Here is a 19,540-nt window from a genome sequence, read left to right as displayed (position 1 = left end):
AATGTGACAAAATGGTTAAAAGAAAATAGTTATTTACTCATATTATCCATTAAAAAATGAATTAGATAATGAACTTTTTAAAAAACGGGTCGAATATGGATAAGAATCATATTATTTACTTAGAAAATGGATAGTCGATGGATAATTAATGGGTTTAACTTTTACATTTATAAAGTCTCAAATTGAGGATTCTTCAAGTTTGGGAGACTAGGAGTTCTCCCAAAAGTAATCATATTCAAGAAGCCATGGATAATACATATATCCATATTATATGCCGGATAACCCGTTTTTTTATCCGTATTCATCATATATTGAGTCGGATAATTTATCCGTTTCTGAATTATCTATTTTTGACCCCGATCATATCCGACCTGACCCACCCGTTTGCCATCCTTAGTTAACAGCCAATACAAGTAACAATCACCTAAGTTCTAATGTTAGTTAGTTGGTTTTCCCTCTTTGAGTCCTTTGACTGCGTTGTGTTCTATTCTTGGTTGAATTTGTATTTCATTCAGAGAGAGTGTCACGAGGGCAAAACCTCGTAATGTGACCAACCTCTCTGCAAGTGTAGCAACTTTGAGACGACCCATTTTCTGAATAAGCCATGACCGACACTTTGTTGCTAAATTTGATCGAGCAAATCATCTGCGCTTATCAAAACTATTATAACTTTAAACTTTATATGCAACAAGGCAATACTTTGATCGAATACTTTTAATTAATAAATATCTAAAATAAACCAATTCCAAAACTTTATTCGCAGTAACTATTGAAATATACAAAGTTATTATCAAAAACACCGGAATCTTAACCCACCGATTGTGTCTATGAAGCCTCTACAGCTCTACTGATAAACTGACGCACTGCTCAGGACATGAGATTTCCTGGCCAGTTCTCAAAGTAAACAAAGAAATAGCTAAATAATGACGACTCAAATAAATACTCCACGAACAAAAGCGAGACTCACCAATAGCACACGAAGTGAGGGAAGTCCTAACCTGTAGTCTACTCGCTTGCAAAACTGGTTCCCACGTTGTATCGCAGACCAACGCAGGTTCCCAAAAGAGAACGTCAGTACCATCCACTGTACTCAGTGAGTCTCAACGGCAGGGGACAGAACTTTAATAAAATATACATTACAAGCAAAGATTCTAAATGCATGGAAAATATAAATCTTCTAAGAATAATTCTAAAATAATAGCATAACATCAATTTATGAATATTCTAAAACAATTTTTTTTCTTTTTCTTTCCTATCTAAAAAAATACTTCACTTTATGATTCGGGAATTCCAACGATCCTGACTTATTTCTGTCTTAGTCACCATGTGATCGGCATGGGTTTGATCCCAACCAGATCTAATAGGCTCAATCCATGAGGTGTCACTCGCTTCATTATTCTCAACGCTCATGTATCATACCTTAGCCTGACAAGGTAATTCTCAGCAACGAGACCCTCGACTCGTGTGCTCCCTACTTTGACACAAGTAGTGTTAGGAAGTCATCGCCTTGATCAGGACCCTCGGTCTGGATGATAACCCCTTCTTAGAATAGAGGATACTCCCAAAAATACTTTAATAATAAATTATTCTGTGTGACCTCGCTAGGATCTAAATCAACTTCTCAATTTTCTTTACCATTCAAGTCTAAATCTATTCTGGAACAACCTATACATACATATACTAGTATCCTTAATGTTGCATGGCAAAAGCATGAAATAAACATTCAAAAGTATTTCTAAATTTTCAACATGAAAATTCCATATAATAATAACACAAAAATTTGAAAATTTATGCACATATATCATAATAAATCATTTAAATTTTAGTTAGGACAATTCTAAGTTAATAGGTACTCACTCGCTCCAATTAAGTACATATTAACTCTTTTAAGCAATTCATCAAACACCTTATATGCGTGCTTTTGTGAGTTAAACCACTTTAGTAAAGGGTTATATCAACTCACCTCAAAACTACTCTCGCCAATACGTAGGCCCCAATCCAATTTATACCCATCAAACAATCGATTCTACAACAACTAGTGTATTTTAATTAATTTCAAAATTTCACACCTAAATATGGAACTTACTGTTGCTACAAAGAAAGAAGAGAATTAACAATTTAATTCTTACCTAGAATAATTGACAATAGATATATACCTGGGTCTGTCTCGTGGTTGCCTCTGTTTCGTGAGCAAATTTTCGTATTAGGCTTTTTAAGGCTTTTGCCTTCCAAGTTCCAACAGCCCTTTATGGGATTTAGCCGCCTCCCCCCTCCCCCCTTTATTTAATGATACTCACTTTTAATAATTAGTAATTTAAAATTATTTATATTCCCCTGCTTGTATATCACACTATTTATAAATAGAAACGTAACTCAAAAATCAATCATAAGGATTTTAAATCCGTAATAGAAGTATAATTTTTATGCACTCAAGGTAAAATTTAAAAAAAAAAAATCTATTTTGAGTGTGTCTTGAAACTTTTGTAGATTTGAGGAATGTTATAGAGGGTGTGTGGTTCTTTTAAGTTAGGCAAAATATATATACAACCCATTGAACTTGGCTCCATTTTTCATTCTAGCACTCTATCTCAACCTTGTTCCATTTTTGCCCTCCAACTCTATTTCTTATGTTTCATTTTAACACGAAAGTTGACTAGTCATATAGTGTGAATTTACTCACCTGGTAGGCGCGTGAGGCAGATTATTTTTGGCAAAATTCCTTCTCCAACAGTAATAAAATAATTGTTGGCCCCATTTTTAATCCCCCAACTTCCTTCCCCCATATTTCATCTTCATTATTTCCTTCCCCATTCACTGTTGCCCCATCTTCGTTCTGAAAGTTCCAAAACTTTCATCTGCCAATTTCATGCATGGCCATCTAGAAAACTTCAAAATTTGCAATTTTATTGTTCGTTTATTTATTCTGATTATTTTTTTGTGTGGGTTTATTTCATAAAATTACCGACCTAAGTCGATCGATTTTTTAAAAATGACTGACTGAAATAACCAATCGGATTCGGTTGGTTTTTTGAATTTTAATTTAAAAAATAAATTTTGCGGGACACTAAAACAGTTTCCCATATTTTTGCGCCAAAAAAACCGATCGAAGTTGGTCAGTTTCGTAAAAAATAAAAAAATAAATTTTTTTGAAATAAATTTTATATTTTGTGAAACACGTGTGGATGCATATCCTAAAATACCCACAAATTTCATAAACTTTCGAACCGCTAAATTTTCAAAACCGCGAACTTTCGAACTCGTAAACTTTATATTTTTTTAAACTCGTAAACTTCCAAATACATAAACCTCTGAACTCATAATTTTGGAACTTGTAAAATTTCGAACCTGTAAGTCGAAAGATGAAAAAACTAAAACTGAAAATATATAAAAATAATATTTTTCCCCCGGGGGAGGGGGTAGGGGTGCACAAAACGGAAATTTGAAGTTATAAAAAAAAGTAAAAAATAATTTTTGTTCCGGGGATGGGTTTTGGGGGGGGGGGGAGATAGCAGGTGAGTATTTAGATTAAACCCAGCTGACAAGGATACAAAAACAGGTGTCCAAATCTAATTGGATGGTTGTTACACATTAGAAGCAAGTTTGTATACGCGCTGCATTTTTACATCGGATAAAATTTCTGTGTTAAAATGACACAAAAGGAATGAGGTTGGAGGGCCAAAATGGAACAAGGTTGAGATAGAGTGCCAAAAGAAAAAATGATGCCAAATTTAATGGAATGTCTATGTATTTGGCCTTAAATTTTCTCTGAGTTCAGGTACCTCTGTCTTCTTTTAGCACATTTGTTCGTTATAATGTTTTACTTCCGGATGATGCATGTGAAAGTCTGCGTAGAGCATGAACTTTTTAAGATATTTTACCTCGTCTTCTCTTTGAGGGGAAGTGCACGGTTAGCCACTAATAACACATGAATTTTCTTTTAAGCCATTGTTTAAAATGTTTTTAGTCTTTAGCCACTGCTTTAATAAACTTTACCTGCCTGGACGAAAACACCCTTTCTACTCATAAAGTTCAGGACCAAGTGTCCTTAACTTTTGAACTTGCAACTCTAAGTTCAGAATTTCAGGACTACATGTCCTTAACTTTTGAACTTGCAACTCTAAGTTCAGAATTTCAGGACTACATGTCCTTAACTTTTGAACTTGGAACTCGAAGTTCAGGACCACATGTCCTTAATTTTTGTGCTTGTAACTCTAAGTTAAGGATTACTTGTCCTTAATTTTTGAGCTTGTTAGTCTAAGTTCAGGACCAAGTGTCCTTAACTTTTGAACTTGTAACTGTAAGTTCAGGACCAAGTGTCCTTAACTTTTAAGCTTTTTAGTCTAAGTTCAGGACCTATTGTTTTTAACTTTTGGGCTTCTTAGCTTAAGTTCAGGATCTATTGTCCTTAACTTTTGAGCTTGTTAGTCTAAGTTCAACACTTCAGGACCTATTGTTCTTAACTTTTGAACTTATAATTGTAAGTTCAGGACCTATTGTCCTTAACTTTTGAACTTGTAATTCTAAGTTCAGGACCAAGTGTCCTTAACTTTTGAACTTGGAACTCGAAGTTCAAAACCAAGTGTCCTTAACTTTTGAACTTGTAACTGTAAGTTTAGGATCCAAATGTAGAGGTACACAGTTGTATCTGTAGGTCAATGTATAGATACAAAAATGGTGTATGTATAGGTTGTAGTTGAAATGTGCATATTTTACCATTTCTACTTCACAAATGTACATGTACACTGAAATTGACTGAAGAGTGTGAAATTTAGCGTTTCTCTCTCCACAAATGTTGTATACATACATACATTTTACTGTGAGGTGAAAAATGACATGAGGAGAGCAGAAGTGGCGTATTTAAGTTTCGTTCGTTTGTGTAATTTGTCAGTTCGTGCAATTACGTAACCCATTGCCGTGTGGATGCTAAGATGCACTGTGGGTGTTGGTGGTAGAGTCAGTGAACCGTTGAGCTTTGGGTGGGGGAAGTGCACGGTTAGCCACGACAGTCGTCGTCTCATAGACGGTGGCACAGTTATTCTCTGTAACATGAAAGAGATAGAAGAAAGAGTAACACAGTCTTTTCATATTAGTTTTAATAAACTAGTGACTACTATTGCTAAATATTGAAAATGCTGGATAAAAAATAAATACCACTTTAAAAAGTGGCTACCCCACACAATTTTTACTCTCTTTGATGCCTTCTTTTTGGACCATTTGTCGTATGTAATGATTCTAATCTTTTGTGATTATGAAGTAAGGGTGTTAATCGGCCCCGCCCGACCCATTAACAATCCATTCGACCCGATTTAGTTTGTGTCGGTCCGGTTTGGTAAGTGGTGTGACAGATTGACTAGGGTACGTGGGTTGTGTCGGACGGGGTCGGGCCTTTTTTTGCTATTGGTGCACCGAACCCGGCTAGCCTGCTAACCCTTCCAGCCCGGTCCAGTGCAGTTTATGTTGTAATTTTTTTTTATTCTGACCGTTGCCAATGGTCAAAATAAAAAATGACCGTTGGGCAATGACCATTTTTTGCACTTTTAACCATTTTGGCCTATCTCCTTATTAAAATAGACCCTTCATCCCCTAATAATTGATAAATTACGTTATTAACCTTTTAATAACTATAAATAGGCCCCCTTGTCACACCCCATATTTTTGTACGTGAAAGTACGTCGTAAGCCAATTGATGTAAGTTCGGAAATGAGATTCTCTTTGAAAGTATATAAAGTGATTTAATGTTGTCACACCCCGTACTTCAGATGTCACTTTCATTATAGGATTATTTAGTATAAACTCAAAAAGGACGAAATCCTTCTACAAGGATAAGAAAAGTTTACCGAAGTCTTAAGTAAGTTAAGATGAACAAGAGACTAGTTAATCATGATTTAAATGAGTTTAAAGTCATGATATGACTATATAAGATGTTAAAATATAAAATTTAGGAAAACTTAGATTTTAAGTTGCAGAAAAATCGACTAAGTATTTGCCTTGTAACGAAGTTTTGAGCAATATATTTCATTTGTTATATGAGGTTTTTTTTGGGACATATTATACCCAAAATGAAGGTCTTGGAACTTGATTTCCAACGATCCAAACTATTTATTCATATGACATCGGGGTAGAGAAATATGAATTTTTAAAGCAGGGTCGCCAAGTCACGTCACCGCACTTGGGAGAAACTGGTAGGTTTATAGGCCAAGTTGCGATGTAGTTTTCTCTCAATCTATTGAGAGTTACATGGAGATCTTTATATGTAATTAAATACCCATTTGTATAGTTTCTCACACTGAAAATCGTTCATCAATACGATATCAGAGTAGAGAGATACAAGTGTCCGAAGTTGCACTGCTCAAGCTGCCAAGCAGGCAGCTTATCCACCTGCTTGGAGAATTGAGGCAGTGGGCTTATAAGTGGTCTTATCCCCTTATATCTCGTCAAAAATACAGAGATTACTTACACCAAAACACTCTCAAGATCTCCAAAACCCTCCCTAACATATCCCAAGATACCAAGAACCAAACTCAAGGGAAATCAACTCAAATCACTATCAAAAGTGTTAAAGAGTACAAGAGAATGCTTCTATGATGTTGTGGTGTGATTGAGGGCTATTGTGAGCTAAGTTGAGATAGGGTTTCGAGTTGTAGCTGTTGTCCAAGGTATGTATAATATCTTCTTGATTGTGCCTAAGGTTAATCAGTGTTGGTTGTGTTGGTTGAGTGAAAAATCATAAGACAACACTTGAAGGAACATGGGATATATTTGTCTTTTTGGTTGGACTGTTTTGTGGCAAAATATATAGTTTGTGGTGGCTGGAAGTTTGTGAGAAATAGTTTGATAATATTTTGGCTGCTATTGTTAAACTTTTCTAGGTGCTAATTAAGTTGATTGAAGAAGAAAAGATGAAAAACAAGTGATCGACGAAAAAAATTAAAGTGCTAGACGTATGAGGCTGTTTTGAAAGGCATTTTGTGGATGTTTTGAACTAGAAATAATATAGTACATACAAATATGATATTTTGAAGGTTGTAAACTAATTTATGGAATAAGAGTTGGATTCAATTTATATCTTGTTATGAGTAAAAACGAGCTTGCCTCTCAATATGATTGTTAAAATAATCGAAGAAACTCATATTGAATTATATTGTTGTTGTTGGTTATAGTTATTGTTGTTGGGTTGTTGATGACCCTTAGTGGTTTTTGGAATGTATAAAACTAGGTAAATGCTGCCCGTTTTATTTTAGAATCGAGTTATTGTTTGAGATACGTGATATACTAGTGCCATCTAAGTTGTACATGTATTTCTTTATTATAGGGTTGGTGCGCTAGTTGTCATAAGCTTGTTATTGTGTTGCATTGACGACTTGAGGTATGTTAAGGCTATCCCTTCTTTCCTTTAGTCATGATCTATATGATATAAGCGAAACGAGCAAATGTGCAACTTTCATAAATGATTTTATTCATAGAATTACTAGGGTTGCCTATGTTCTTGATTCCCCATGTGTCATATTATTATATTATTTATTCATGTGTCTCAGAAATATATAAGTTGATAAAGTTTATCATAATATTCATCGAAGGCATAATGATCTTATGACATTCCGAGAGATCTTATTGACTTACTTCAGTATGCATTGCATTCATTTATACATGCACATTGACCCGTGACCAGATGACGTTATATACGCGTATATTATGTGTATATGGGGTATAGGGAAAGGTTATGTCGTTATATACACACCACCACCCGATCAGTTGGTATACATTGATGATTTTGCCCACAGAGGCCGGGATGATATGATAGGATGCCCTCAGAGGCTTGATTATGTTATGTACGCGTATACCTATGCATGATATCACATTTACATGCATATGCATGACATTATAAATGTTTTATGATTCACAGAGGTATTCAAACTTACAGGTTGAGTACTTTACTCAATATTTCCTTTATCTATTTCATTACACCTAATTCAATGAAACAACTTTTTCTGGCCCAAATGTTTTTTTTCCTAATCCCTTATATTTCACAGCATTTTCTGTTTCATTACACCTAATTAAATGAATTTAGCTAAGAGCATTAAAAGCAAAATACATAGTTTACCCATCGACCTTGCAACGAAATTCCTGTTACATACGTCTCGTTCACGGAAAATCTTTTACACACTCAACTTTTCAAAAGTGTGGCTAAAACATCACTTTTGTGCATTACCAATTTTTCAAAGTCACCCTAATAGGCTCGTGACACGTGTCATTGACTTTAAAAAGGAAAAAATTATTAGAAATTACGATTAAAACCCATCTTCCCATTTTCTATCTTAAGCATCATTGTCGCTGTCACCATGGTTGTTTGTGAGAAAGTTTCCAACAATATCAAAATTCAACCACACTATCTAAACAACTAGCCGAAAATAATCGAGCAATAAATTGAGTTCAACAACCCAATAATCAACAAGACTTAATTGAATTTTCAAACTTTTTTCATTATTCCAACAATGGTGGATTCTAGATTTTTTTCACCAAACCTTCAATACTACTGTTAAAGCTTTTAAATCTACCACAAATAAATAGTTTTCACAATATTTAGACAATAAAACCAACAAAACCCGCTCAAATTTAGATCTAAAATTTTATGTTCTTTCAAAAATTCTATTTGGGAAAGAAGATAAGGGAGAGGGTGATCTGAAGAAGAAGACCAAAGGGAGGCAGAGGGGTTCCTGTGGGGAGGGGAGACAAAAAATGAGATTTTTTACGAGTTTCATGTGCTTTTTTTTGTGTGTGTTTACGCAAGTGATATCTGGCCAAAAGTTGTAGTATGTCTTAGACACTTTTGAAAGGTTGATTGCGTAGAAGGTTCCCATAGAGGAGAGGTGTGTACCAGGAATTTCGCTGCAAGATTGATGGGTAAACTATGTATTTTGCCGAGCGTTAAACAATTTTATCATATTCTGTGGCGTCAAATTTATTTGTCAAAAATAAAATCAAACAAACATTCAGTACCCATTCTGAACTACATTACCTGATCACATTTGACTTAGTTGATACTATGTAAAACATAAAACCTGAATGACCTTTTTCTAGAGTAAAACTCTGCTGAGTTCTAGTCAACACAAAGATTTCTACATAGTAAGAGCAAGAACAAGACAATTACATGTCAAACTCAGTGGATAAGAGACTGTACATCACCAGATCCACTATTTTCCCCTTGTGGTAGCCATATTTTCTCAATATGCCCTCTTTTATGAACCCAGCCTTCTCCAACACCCTTTGGGATGCCTTATTCTCAACATCAGCTAATGCCTGAAGCCTTACTATTTCAGGAAAGTCATTGTACACTTGAGGGATTGTCATTTTGATAGCATTTGTAGCAATCCCCTGCCCCCAATATTCAACTGCAATAGCATATCCTATGTCACCTCGGCTTCTATCATCACCTGATTCAGGGAATCGGAATTAGTTGGGCCAGTGAATTTCGGATACTGAATGCATAAATAAGAAGGAAAAAATAAGTTCACCTGATCCAGGAAATACTGATACAAACCCGATCGAGCGGTCATCGATGCATATTGATCGACGCCAGGGGTGAGGTATACACACTTCCTTGATGAAGGTCAATGCCTCTTCTTTCGAGGTCAAAGTCTTCCATCGGATGGTCCGAGTTACTCGATCGTCGCCTGCCCATAACATCATATCATCAACGTCTGTTAACTTAAATGGACGCAGACTAATTCTTGAGGAGTCCATATCTATTTTCCAGTATAGCAGATCTCTCAGTAACAATAATTGGAGCTTTTATGGATTCTTGGTTGCTCAACATAAATGGAGTAGTACCTACCTTTACGAATTGTTAGTCAAAGAGTAGGGGTTTTAAAATGTGGCAATGGGTAGTGGGACATCATTTGTTTTTGCATGTGAAATCAAGGGCCTTATTTCACTATCTACCGCGCCCTTTCACTTTTACTTATCCACTATATAAAAATGTATTTTCACTTTTACTTGTCCATTGTACTAAATCAAGAAAAAATATATTTTATCCTTATCATTAATTACTTATTCTCTAAATCATTTTTCAAGACTTGTGAAATTACTATCATTATTACAGGTAAAATTGTAAAATGTATATTTTATTTATTGTTTCTTAAGGGGGTGAAAAGTCCAACGTGGATAGCTAAAAGTGAATGGAGGGAATATGTATTTTTTGCGGTGATACTTTCAAAGATTCTTATCATGAGATATTTAATACCACAAATTTTAAAAATCTTTCTCCTTCTTAAGTTTTGTGAAATAGGTTCACATAAAATGAATTGGGTGGAACAGTATTTTTGAAGTTCAAGGGCACTTTCGTCTGTTTATATTCAGTTTAATTGATAAATACAACGTAGCAACATTATTCCAATTTATGGTATATGTTTCCCAGGATATACAGTAGTTAAGAGTTACTCTATAGCTATCCTCTCTGGGTTTATCTAAATGCAGAAGAGTAAGAGGGGAGAAAGTCAAAAGACGACCTAATAATGACATTTTTAAGATTGATCTGTTGCTATTCCTAGAACCTTATACTCGTTAGCCAACAAGTCGCAGTGAATTCTACTAGAAAATCATAGGTTGCATAATTGAAAGGGTGATCCAAAAGCTGCATTCTAAAACTTCAAAAGTAGGGGTAGAGCCAGGAATTCTAATTAAGAAGATTAGAAAAATACAAGAATGTACTCACGTCTCAAAATTCGAACTTTCCACCAAAAAAACAACTTCGGGTCTTGATCAAGCGGCACCAATGTACCATGACTAAGATAAATGAAAAAGTGAAGGAAACACTTTACTTGCGCATCAACAACAATAACAACAACAACAACAATAACATACTCAGTGCGATCACACATGTAGCGTCCGGGGAGGATGGGGCATACGCATACCTTACTCGTACCTTGTGTGAGATAGAGAGGTTGTTTCAGATAGACCCTACTCAGCCCAGGAAAAATATTATCATAATAGGTTTAAAAAATACAAGAGTAAAAGAAAGAAAGGGCAGACCAGTGCACGAAGCTCCCATTGCACGCGAGGTCCGGGGAAGGGCCGGACCACAAGGTTCTATCGTACGCAGCCTTACCCTGCATTTCTGCAAGGGGCGGTTTTCACTACCTGAAGATAGAGTTAAAAAGTACTTGAAATTCATGGGCTTGGAGGGATGTTATCTGTGGATAAAAAAGTGTAAACAGCATCAACCACCACAATTTCATTTCCATTGATCTGGACTTGATGTGTTATTGATCCTTGGTAGACAAATCCAGCCTTCTCCAATACCCTATGAGAAGCCTTGTTTTCCAAAAGAACAAATGCTTGAAGCTTTACTATTTCAGGAAAGTGATTGAACACTTGAGGTATTGCCATTTTGAGTGCCTTTGTCGCAATCCCCTTTCCCCAATACTCAGCTGCTATAGCATATCCTATATCTGCAACACCTTCATTCTTGTTGCCATCGACACCTGATCTTCCTGGATTTATCACCCATAAGAATCCAATCGATCGATCATCTATACATATCGATACACGCCAAGGGTAAGGGATACACACTTCCTTAATGAAACTCAAGGCTTCTTCTTTTGAGGTCAAAGTCTTCCATCGAGTGGTACGAGTTACTCGATCATCACTACCCCATATCATCACATCATCAACATCCGTCGCGCTGAATGGACGCAAACTAATTCTTGAAGAGTACTCCATTGACATGATACGACAACGACAACAAACCTAGTGTAATTCCACAAGTAAGATCTGAGGAGGATAGTATGTACGCAGACCTTACCTCTATTTTGTGAATGTAGGGAGACGGTTTACGATACAAAAAGAGGCAAGTAGCAACATTTCATTGACATGATGCTTCAACTATATATTCCTAATTAAAAAGCTTAATTTGGAGCTTTAGTGCACTAATAAATGTAACTAGGCATATATAAATGGAGAGATCCTTGTTTTCGGGACTGTGTTAGTAAGCAACTGTTGCGGAAGCCAAATGTATATAGTGTGAATAAGTCACAACTACTATACCAAAAATTATGACAGCCACCAAATAATAAATAAGACAATAAAACAACAATAAAGGGAACACCAGAATTTACGAGGTTCGGCTAATTTTGCCTACTCCTCGGACACAACCAATATTTTATTTCACTCCAAAAATACAAGTGAAATAATACTAAAGAGAGAAGATACAAATGCCTTAAACAGATGAGAAGGCAAATGAGAGGTGTATTTAAATCCTAAACATTAAGCCTTCTTTTATAGGGGAAAAGTTTCCCACCAACTCCTTAACCCACCGATGTGGGATGGAAATTTGACATAATTCAACAAATCTCCACCTTGGCAAAATTCCACATCTTCAATTTTCTCTCGGTAACAAATTTTGGTTGTGTCTTCATCTTCAATCTTCAGTGTTCAACAATGTTGATCAAATCCAAACAATGTTGAAACTTGACCGCAGTCACCACCTTTGTCAGCATATCAGCAGGATTCTCCGTAGTATGAATTTTCTTCATCGTGACTCCACCTTCTTCTATGATTTCTCGTACAAAATGATACCGAACATCAATGTGCTTCGTCCTTGCATGATAAACTTGGTTCTTCGCTAATTGAATAGCACTTTGACTATCACAAAAAATTGTGATACCTTTTTGTTCAACACCAAGCTCCTTTAGCAATCCTTGAAGCCAAATTGCCTCCTTCACAGCCTCTGTAATAGCCATGTACTCTGCCTCTGTTGTAGACAAAGCAACTGTTGACTGCAAAGTAGACTTCCAACTAACTGGTGCCTTTGCAAAAGTAAACACATAACCAGTAGTTGATCTTCGTTTGTCCAGATCACCCGCAAAATCTGAGTCACAATATCCAACTACAGACTGATTGTCTTCCTGCTCAAAAACTAACCCGACATCTACAGTATTATGAATATACCGTAGAATCCACTTCACAGCTTGCCAATGCTCCTTCCCTGGATTGTGCATATATCTGCTAATAACTCCAACAGCTTGTGAAATGTCAGGCCTTGTGCAAACCATTGCATACATCAAGCTACCAACAGCATTTGCGTATGGTACCTTTGACATATACTTTCGTTCAACTTCATCCATTGGCGACATAGTAGTACTTAGCTTAAAATGGGAAGCAAGTGGAGTACTAACTGGCTTAGTCTTGTCATCTATGCCAAAACGTTGAAGTACTCTCTTCAAATATTCCTTTTGAGATAAACAGAGTTTCTTTGAACGTCTATCTCTAATTATCTCCATGCCAAGAATTTTCTTTGCCTCACCCAAATCCTTCATCTCGAACTCCTTCTTCAGTTGAATCTTCAACTTATCAATTTCTTCCAAATTCTTGGAAGCTATCAACATATCATCAACATATAGGAGAAGATATACAAAGGAACCATCTTTAAGCTTGTGCAAATACACACAATGATCGTATTTGCTTCTCTTGTACCCTTGCCGCAACATAAACTCGTCAAATCGCTTGTACCATTGTCTAGAAGATTGTTTCAATCCGTACAACGATTTTTCAAGTTTGCACACCATATTTTCTTTTCCAGCAACTTTGAATCCTTCTGGCTGAGTCATGTAGATTTCCTCCTCCAAGTTTCCATGTAAAAACGCAGTTTTTACATCCATCTGAACTAGTTCCAAATCCAATTGTGCTACCAAAGCCAACATAATTCTAATGGAGGAATGTTTTACAACTGGAGAAAACACTTCATTGTAATCAATTCCCTCCTTTTGAGCATATCCTTTGGCCACCAATCTTGCTTTGTAGCGAACATCTACTTGGTTAGGAAATCCTTCCTTCTTTGCAAATACCCATTTGCACCCAATTGCTTTCTTTCCCTTCGGGAGATTGGCCAATCTCCATGTATGATTCTGATGAAGGGACTGTATTTCATCATTCATGGCAATCCTCCACTTATCTTCTTCTGAACTTTGGACAGCGTCTTTATAAGTAGTAGGAACATCATCAGCTACAATTGAGGTTGCACAAGCAACCGTCTCTATGAGACGAACAGGTTTCGTTATTGTTCTTTTTGGCCTGCTGGTTGCTATTGATTCAAGTTGTTGTTGAGGTTCCTGAGTTGGAATCTCCTCTACTGGCTCTCCTTCCAGAGGGTAATCTTCATTTGTTTCCTCATCTGCTTCTTGTGTAGGAAAAATAAATTTTCCCTCAAACTCCACCTGCTTAGAAGCACCTTTATTTTGTTTGGTGTCTTTTGTTACCTTATTTACCATAGCAGATTCATCAAAGGTAACATCTCTGCTGAATATTACTTTCTTTGTCATAGGACACCATAAGCGATATCCTTTGACTCCAGAAGTAATTCCCATAAAAATAGCCTTCTTTGCCCTTGGATCCAATTTTGACTCCGTCACATGATAATATGCAGTTGAGCCAAACACGTGCAAAGAGTTATAATCTACAGCAGGTTTTCCGTACCATTTTTCAAATGGTGTCTTGCCATCAATAGCAGCAGATGGTAGACGATTAATGAGGTGGCATGCATATGTAATTGCCTCAGCCCAAAATTCTTTGCCCAAGCCAGCATTGGACAACATACACCGTACCTTCTCCAGCAAGGTCCGGTTCATACGTTCTGCCACTCCATTCTGTTGTGGTGTATGTCTAACAGTGAAGTGTCGGACGATGCCATCATTTTCACAGACCTTATTGAAATGATCATTTTTGTATTCACCTCCATTGTCTGTGCGAATACACTTGATTCTCCTGCCTGTCTGATTCTCCACCATCGTCTTCCATTTGAGAAAAATTCCCAACACTTCATCTTTGCTCTTCATTGTATACACCCATACTCTTCGGGAAAAATCATCAACAAAGGTTACAAAATAGTGCTTCCCACCCAATGAAGGTGTTTTGGAAGGACCCCAAACATCAGAGTGTACATAATCCAAAATGCCTTTAGTATTATGGATCGCTGTACCAAATTTAACCCTTGTCTGTTTCCCTTTAACACAATGCTCACAAAACTCCAAGTTGCAAGCCTTGACTCCTTTTAACAATCCTTGATCTGATAGAGTTTTCAAGGATTTTCCTCCAGCATGTCCCAAGCGCATGTGCCATAGCTTGGTTGCTTCTGCCTCTTTGTCGTCACTGGATGTTACTGTCGCTGTCCCAATAACTGTACTGCCACAATAGCGGTACATATTATTATTCTTCCGATTAGCCTTCATTACCACTAGTGCACCGGAACATACTCTCATCACTCCATTTTCTGCAATGATTTTAAACCCTTTTGATTCCAGGGCTCCCACAGAGATGAGATTCTTCTTCAAATCCGGTACATATCGAACATCTGTTAATGTTCTGATCATTCCATCATGGTTCCTTAATCGTATTGAACCAATGCCATATGAGGTAAGAGGGCTGTTATCCGCTGTGTGGACGACTCCATATTCTCCTTCTTGAAATTCCACGAACCAGTCCCTGTTGGGACACATATGATAGCTACAAGCCGAGTCCATCAACCATATGTCTGATGATGTTGATGACTCTGTTGTAACTAATGAGAAATCTGAATCATCACAATCAGCTACATTTGAATCCATAATGGCCTTTCCATTGTTATGTTTGGCCTTATTCTTCAACTTCGGACAGTCTTTCTTCCAGTGCCCTTTTTCTCGACAAAAGGCACATTCATCTTTGCTGGGTCTGGATCTTGACTTGGATCTTCCCTTCTTTGTCCTCGTTTGACTTTGAGGACGACCCCTCACAAATAGTGCTTCTCCTTCTCCGCCCTTCTGTTTTTCTCGCTTTCTTTGTTCATAGCTGTACAAAGCCGAACAAACTTCTCTAAGAGAAACTTCGTCATTTCCATGGAGTAGAGTAGTTTCAAGGTGCTCGTACTCATCAGGAAGTGACGCCAACAACATCAAGGCCAAGTCACCATCATCATAAGTTGTATCCATATTTTGCAAATCTGTGACCAACTTATTGAAACTGGTGATATGTTCATTCATCGTGGTACCAGGAACATAGGTGAAGTGAAACAGTCTCTTCTTCATGTACAATTTATTTTGACTATTTTTCTTCAAAAATTTATCCTCCAGTGCTTTCCATAATTTACTTGCAGAAGTTTCCTTTGTGTATGGATATTTCTGCTCTCTAGCAAGGTAGGATCGAATGGTACCGCAAGCAACACGGTTGATAATTCTCCAATCTTCTTCTCCAATAACATCTGGTTTCTTTTCTTCAATGGCCAGATCTAGCCCTTGTTGAAAAAGGACATCTAGAACCTCGCCTTGCCACATCCCAAAATGTCCGGACCCGTCAAAAATTTCTACCGCAAATTTCGCATTTGACACAATTCTTGTCATAAGCGAAGATGCCAATGATGACGTATTGTTGACACTTGATGTAGATTCTTCTTGTTTATTGTCTCCCATATTTGACACAAATATTATTTAATAGCTGACGACACAAATCAAGATTATTTCCTTTCTGATGTAGAAGATCAGACTAAGCTGCAACTACAGAGCATACTCAGACAGAACCTTGACTCAGTTACCAAGATAAATCTTTTCTGATGTGGAAGATCAGACTATGCTGCAACCACAGAGCATACTTAGACAGTACCTTGGCTCTGATACCAATTGTTGCGGAAGCCAAATGTATATAGTGTGAATAAGTCACAACTACTATACCAAAAATTATGACAGCCACCAAATAATAAATAAGACAATAAAACAACAATAAAGGGAACACCAGAATTTACGAGGTTCGGCTAATTTTGCCTACTCCTCGGACACAACCAATATTTTATTTCACTCCAAAAATACAAGTGAAATAATACTAAAGAGAGAAGATACAAATGCCTTAAACAGATGAGAAGGCAAATGAGAGGTGTATTTAAATCCTAAACATTAAGCCTTCTTTTATAGGGGAAAAGTTTCCCACCAACTCCTTAACCCACCGATGTGGGATGGAAATTTGACATAATTCAACAAATCTCCACCTTGGCAAAATTCCACATCTTCAATTTTCTCTCGGTAACAAATTTTGGTTGTGTCTTCATCTTCAATCTTCAATGTATATCCTATTCTGGATGATATATTATTACATATAAAGAGCAAAAAGGAAGTAAACAGAAAAGATGCCTCCCAAGAGGAATCTCTATATGAAAAGTATTTTACAAAGTCCTTATTAGACGCTGCATTCTGTCTCTTTCACGTGGCTCAACATTAGAGTCTCTGTCTTTTGGTTTAGAGATAAGTTAACATAGGGATTAGTAATAAATTAATATGTATGTATTCATAATGCAAATTGTGTAATGTATTGATTATTATATTTTATTGGATGCTTGGTTGGATGTATTAAAAATAAGTATACAGTGTATTTATAAATATTTATTTACCTTAAAAAGATATATTTACTATTGCGAGAATTAATTTTGTAATCTAATGTTTAAAACTATATATTGTTAATACCCAGTACCCTCATTCTTATTAATCCACCTTACTCGGCTGGTTATGCTTTTAGATATTTGATGTGATACTTTGAAACTAAGGGTTGATTGGTTTTGGAAAAGGAAAAAAATCTTTCTTCATACCCCACCACTCCCCCACCCCCCTCTTTTACCATACCCCCTATTTCACATGTACGAGAGCAAATATGCTCCTGGTCGTATAGTATAGGGTATCGTTGATCCAAACTAATTCATATAGGTGCACTTTTTGGCTAGGAAAGCAATCAACCAGTTCAACATGAATCAACCAGTCTATCTGGCAGTTCCTCCTCCTCTTGTTGAGACCAGGATGCTGGCGGACAAAGATGAGCCTCTTCTTTAAAGCTCGTTGTACACTATGCTCGTAGGAAGTTAGTCGAGCTTGTCAATCATAATATGCTTTAGGAGGCATCAGTGGCATGTAATAGTATGGAACAAATTTAGCATACTTCAAATAAAATTTCCAGTTTCTCAAAAAAAATAAAATAATATAAATCAATGCAACAGGAGAAGATCACATTAATACCACATCAACACAATAATTTCATTTCAAGATAATCACAGATAACATTTGATAGGGGTCTTTCCATTTAATTTTCATCTTTTCTTTTTCATTGGCACCTATAGTCACTATTACACTATTCAAAGTCTTGTATAAAAAAAAATAAGAAAAAATTACAACAGACTTGTTCATGAAGAGAACAAAAGAAAGGGGCTCAAGAAGATCAGCCCGATGCATTAAGCTTCTGTTATGCATAGAGTTCTGGAAAAAGCCGGACCACAAGGGGTTCAAGAAGATGATCTTGCAATTTTATGGATCTGAAGGTATAGGATCAGTGGAAAGTAAACTGTAAAGTACAACATCCTTAATTTCCCCTTTAAAGTAAAAATATTTTCTGAACATGCCCTCCTTAACAAATCCAGCCTTCTCCAACACCCTATGGGATGCTTTATTGTTAGCATCAGATAATGCTTGCAACCTTACTATTTCAGGAAAGTCATTGAAAATCAGAGGGATTGCCATCTTCACAGCCTTAGGAGTGATCCCTTGTCCCCAATACTCAGCTGCCAAAGCATATCCTATCTCGGCTCGACATCTGTCATCACCAGATCCAGGGCGCGCCACCACGATTCCAATCGAACGGTCATCGATGCATATGGATCGACGCCAAGGAATGGTAGATTTTTCAATGAAGGTCAATGCATCTTCTTGTGAAGTCAAAGTAGTGAAATGGATTGACTTGGTTACTCGATCATCTCCTCCCCATAATAGTAGATCATCAACATCTGATGATCTATATGGACGGAGAGTGATTCTTGATGATTCCATATAAGACTGTAGCTGCTGCTAATTTCTACTAGATTGCTGTTATCTGAAAAACTTGGTTCTACTCGCATTATATAACAAAAGAGTAACTTAGTATTGTTAAAAACGTAAGGACATAGTTTAATTTAAGGGAGCATGACAAAGAGGATAAGACAAGTCAAAAAAGCTACTTTCTTGGCAGCATGTGATATACATAATTGGACCATACACGGCTCCAGTATGGCTTAGTGGTGGTGATCGAACCAAAAAAAATCACACATTGGTGATATTGTTTGTGCTCGAGAAAAACAAAATTGATCTAGTGTAAAAGGAGGCCGGACGTAGATCACATTGACTGAAAGCATAGGCAGAACTAGGTTTTGAAAGTGGTGGGGCACATAAGCAAACTACCCCATCCAACTTTTGTTCTTAAAGCTTCCAAGCAAAATATATGATTATTTTTAACATATATAAACTTAAATATAAAATTTTTTGCGGCTGGGTCAAGTGACCCCTCTGATAGGAGCAAACCTATTATTATATGTGAAAATAGACAAAACAAAAGAAAGAAAAATCAAAAAGAGATGAAAATATGATGTAAGCGCTTATTGCATCGACATTCTTGTGATGTAAGCGCTAACCTCGGCATTCTTATGATGTAAGTGCTTACATCGGCATTCTTATGATGTAAGTGCTTACCTCGGCAGGGCATTCAAATGCCTATAAATAGGGGTCTACATTTT

The 19,540-nt window shown here is 36.6% G+C and overlaps 3 protein-coding genes and 1 long non-coding RNA gene across 4 annotated transcripts; all 4 read right to left on the bottom strand.

Moving 5' to 3' along the window:
- Positions 1–1,156: 1,156 nt before the first annotated feature.
- LOC104224354 (uncharacterized) lies at positions 1,157–2,249 on the bottom strand. Its single transcript, XR_710333.2, has 2 exons — positions 2,157–2,249; positions 1,157–1,525 (listed from the first exon to the last, which is right to left on the bottom strand). It is a non-coding gene; the product is annotated as an uncharacterized lncRNA (long non-coding RNA).
- A 6,684-nt stretch (positions 2,250–8,933) lies between these two features.
- On the bottom strand, positions 8,934–9,789 carry LOC104224348 (uncharacterized; the record flags this gene model as incomplete). Its single annotated transcript, XM_009775975.2, has 2 exons — positions 8,934–9,431; positions 9,513–9,789. Coding segments are annotated over 2 exons (564 nt in total), but the record flags the coding sequence as incomplete, so codon positions are not given.
- Positions 9,790–11,166: 1,377 nt separating this feature from the next.
- Positions 11,167–11,718, bottom strand: LOC104224338 (uncharacterized). Its single transcript, XM_070154482.1, has one exon. The coding sequence runs from the start codon at positions 11,716–11,718 to the stop codon at positions 11,167–11,169; it is 552 nt and encodes a 183-aa protein (XP_070010583.1).
- Positions 11,719–18,302: 6,584 nt separating this feature from the next.
- Positions 18,303–18,821, bottom strand: LOC104219858 (uncharacterized). Its single transcript, XM_009770607.2, has one exon. It carries the CDS (start codon positions 18,819–18,821, stop codon positions 18,303–18,305), a length of 519 nt encoding a protein of 172 aa, XP_009768909.1.
- Positions 18,822–19,540: the final 719 nt, after the last annotated feature.

The sequence above is a fragment of the Nicotiana sylvestris genome, chromosome 1 (genome assembly GCF_000393655.2).
Source record: "Nicotiana sylvestris chromosome 1, ASM39365v2, whole genome shotgun sequence".
Lineage (NCBI taxonomy): Eukaryota > Viridiplantae > Streptophyta > Magnoliopsida > Solanales > Solanaceae > Nicotiana > Nicotiana sylvestris.
The sequence above is the reverse complement of the archived record's forward strand: the minus strand, read 5'-3'. Positions and strand labels throughout refer to the sequence as shown.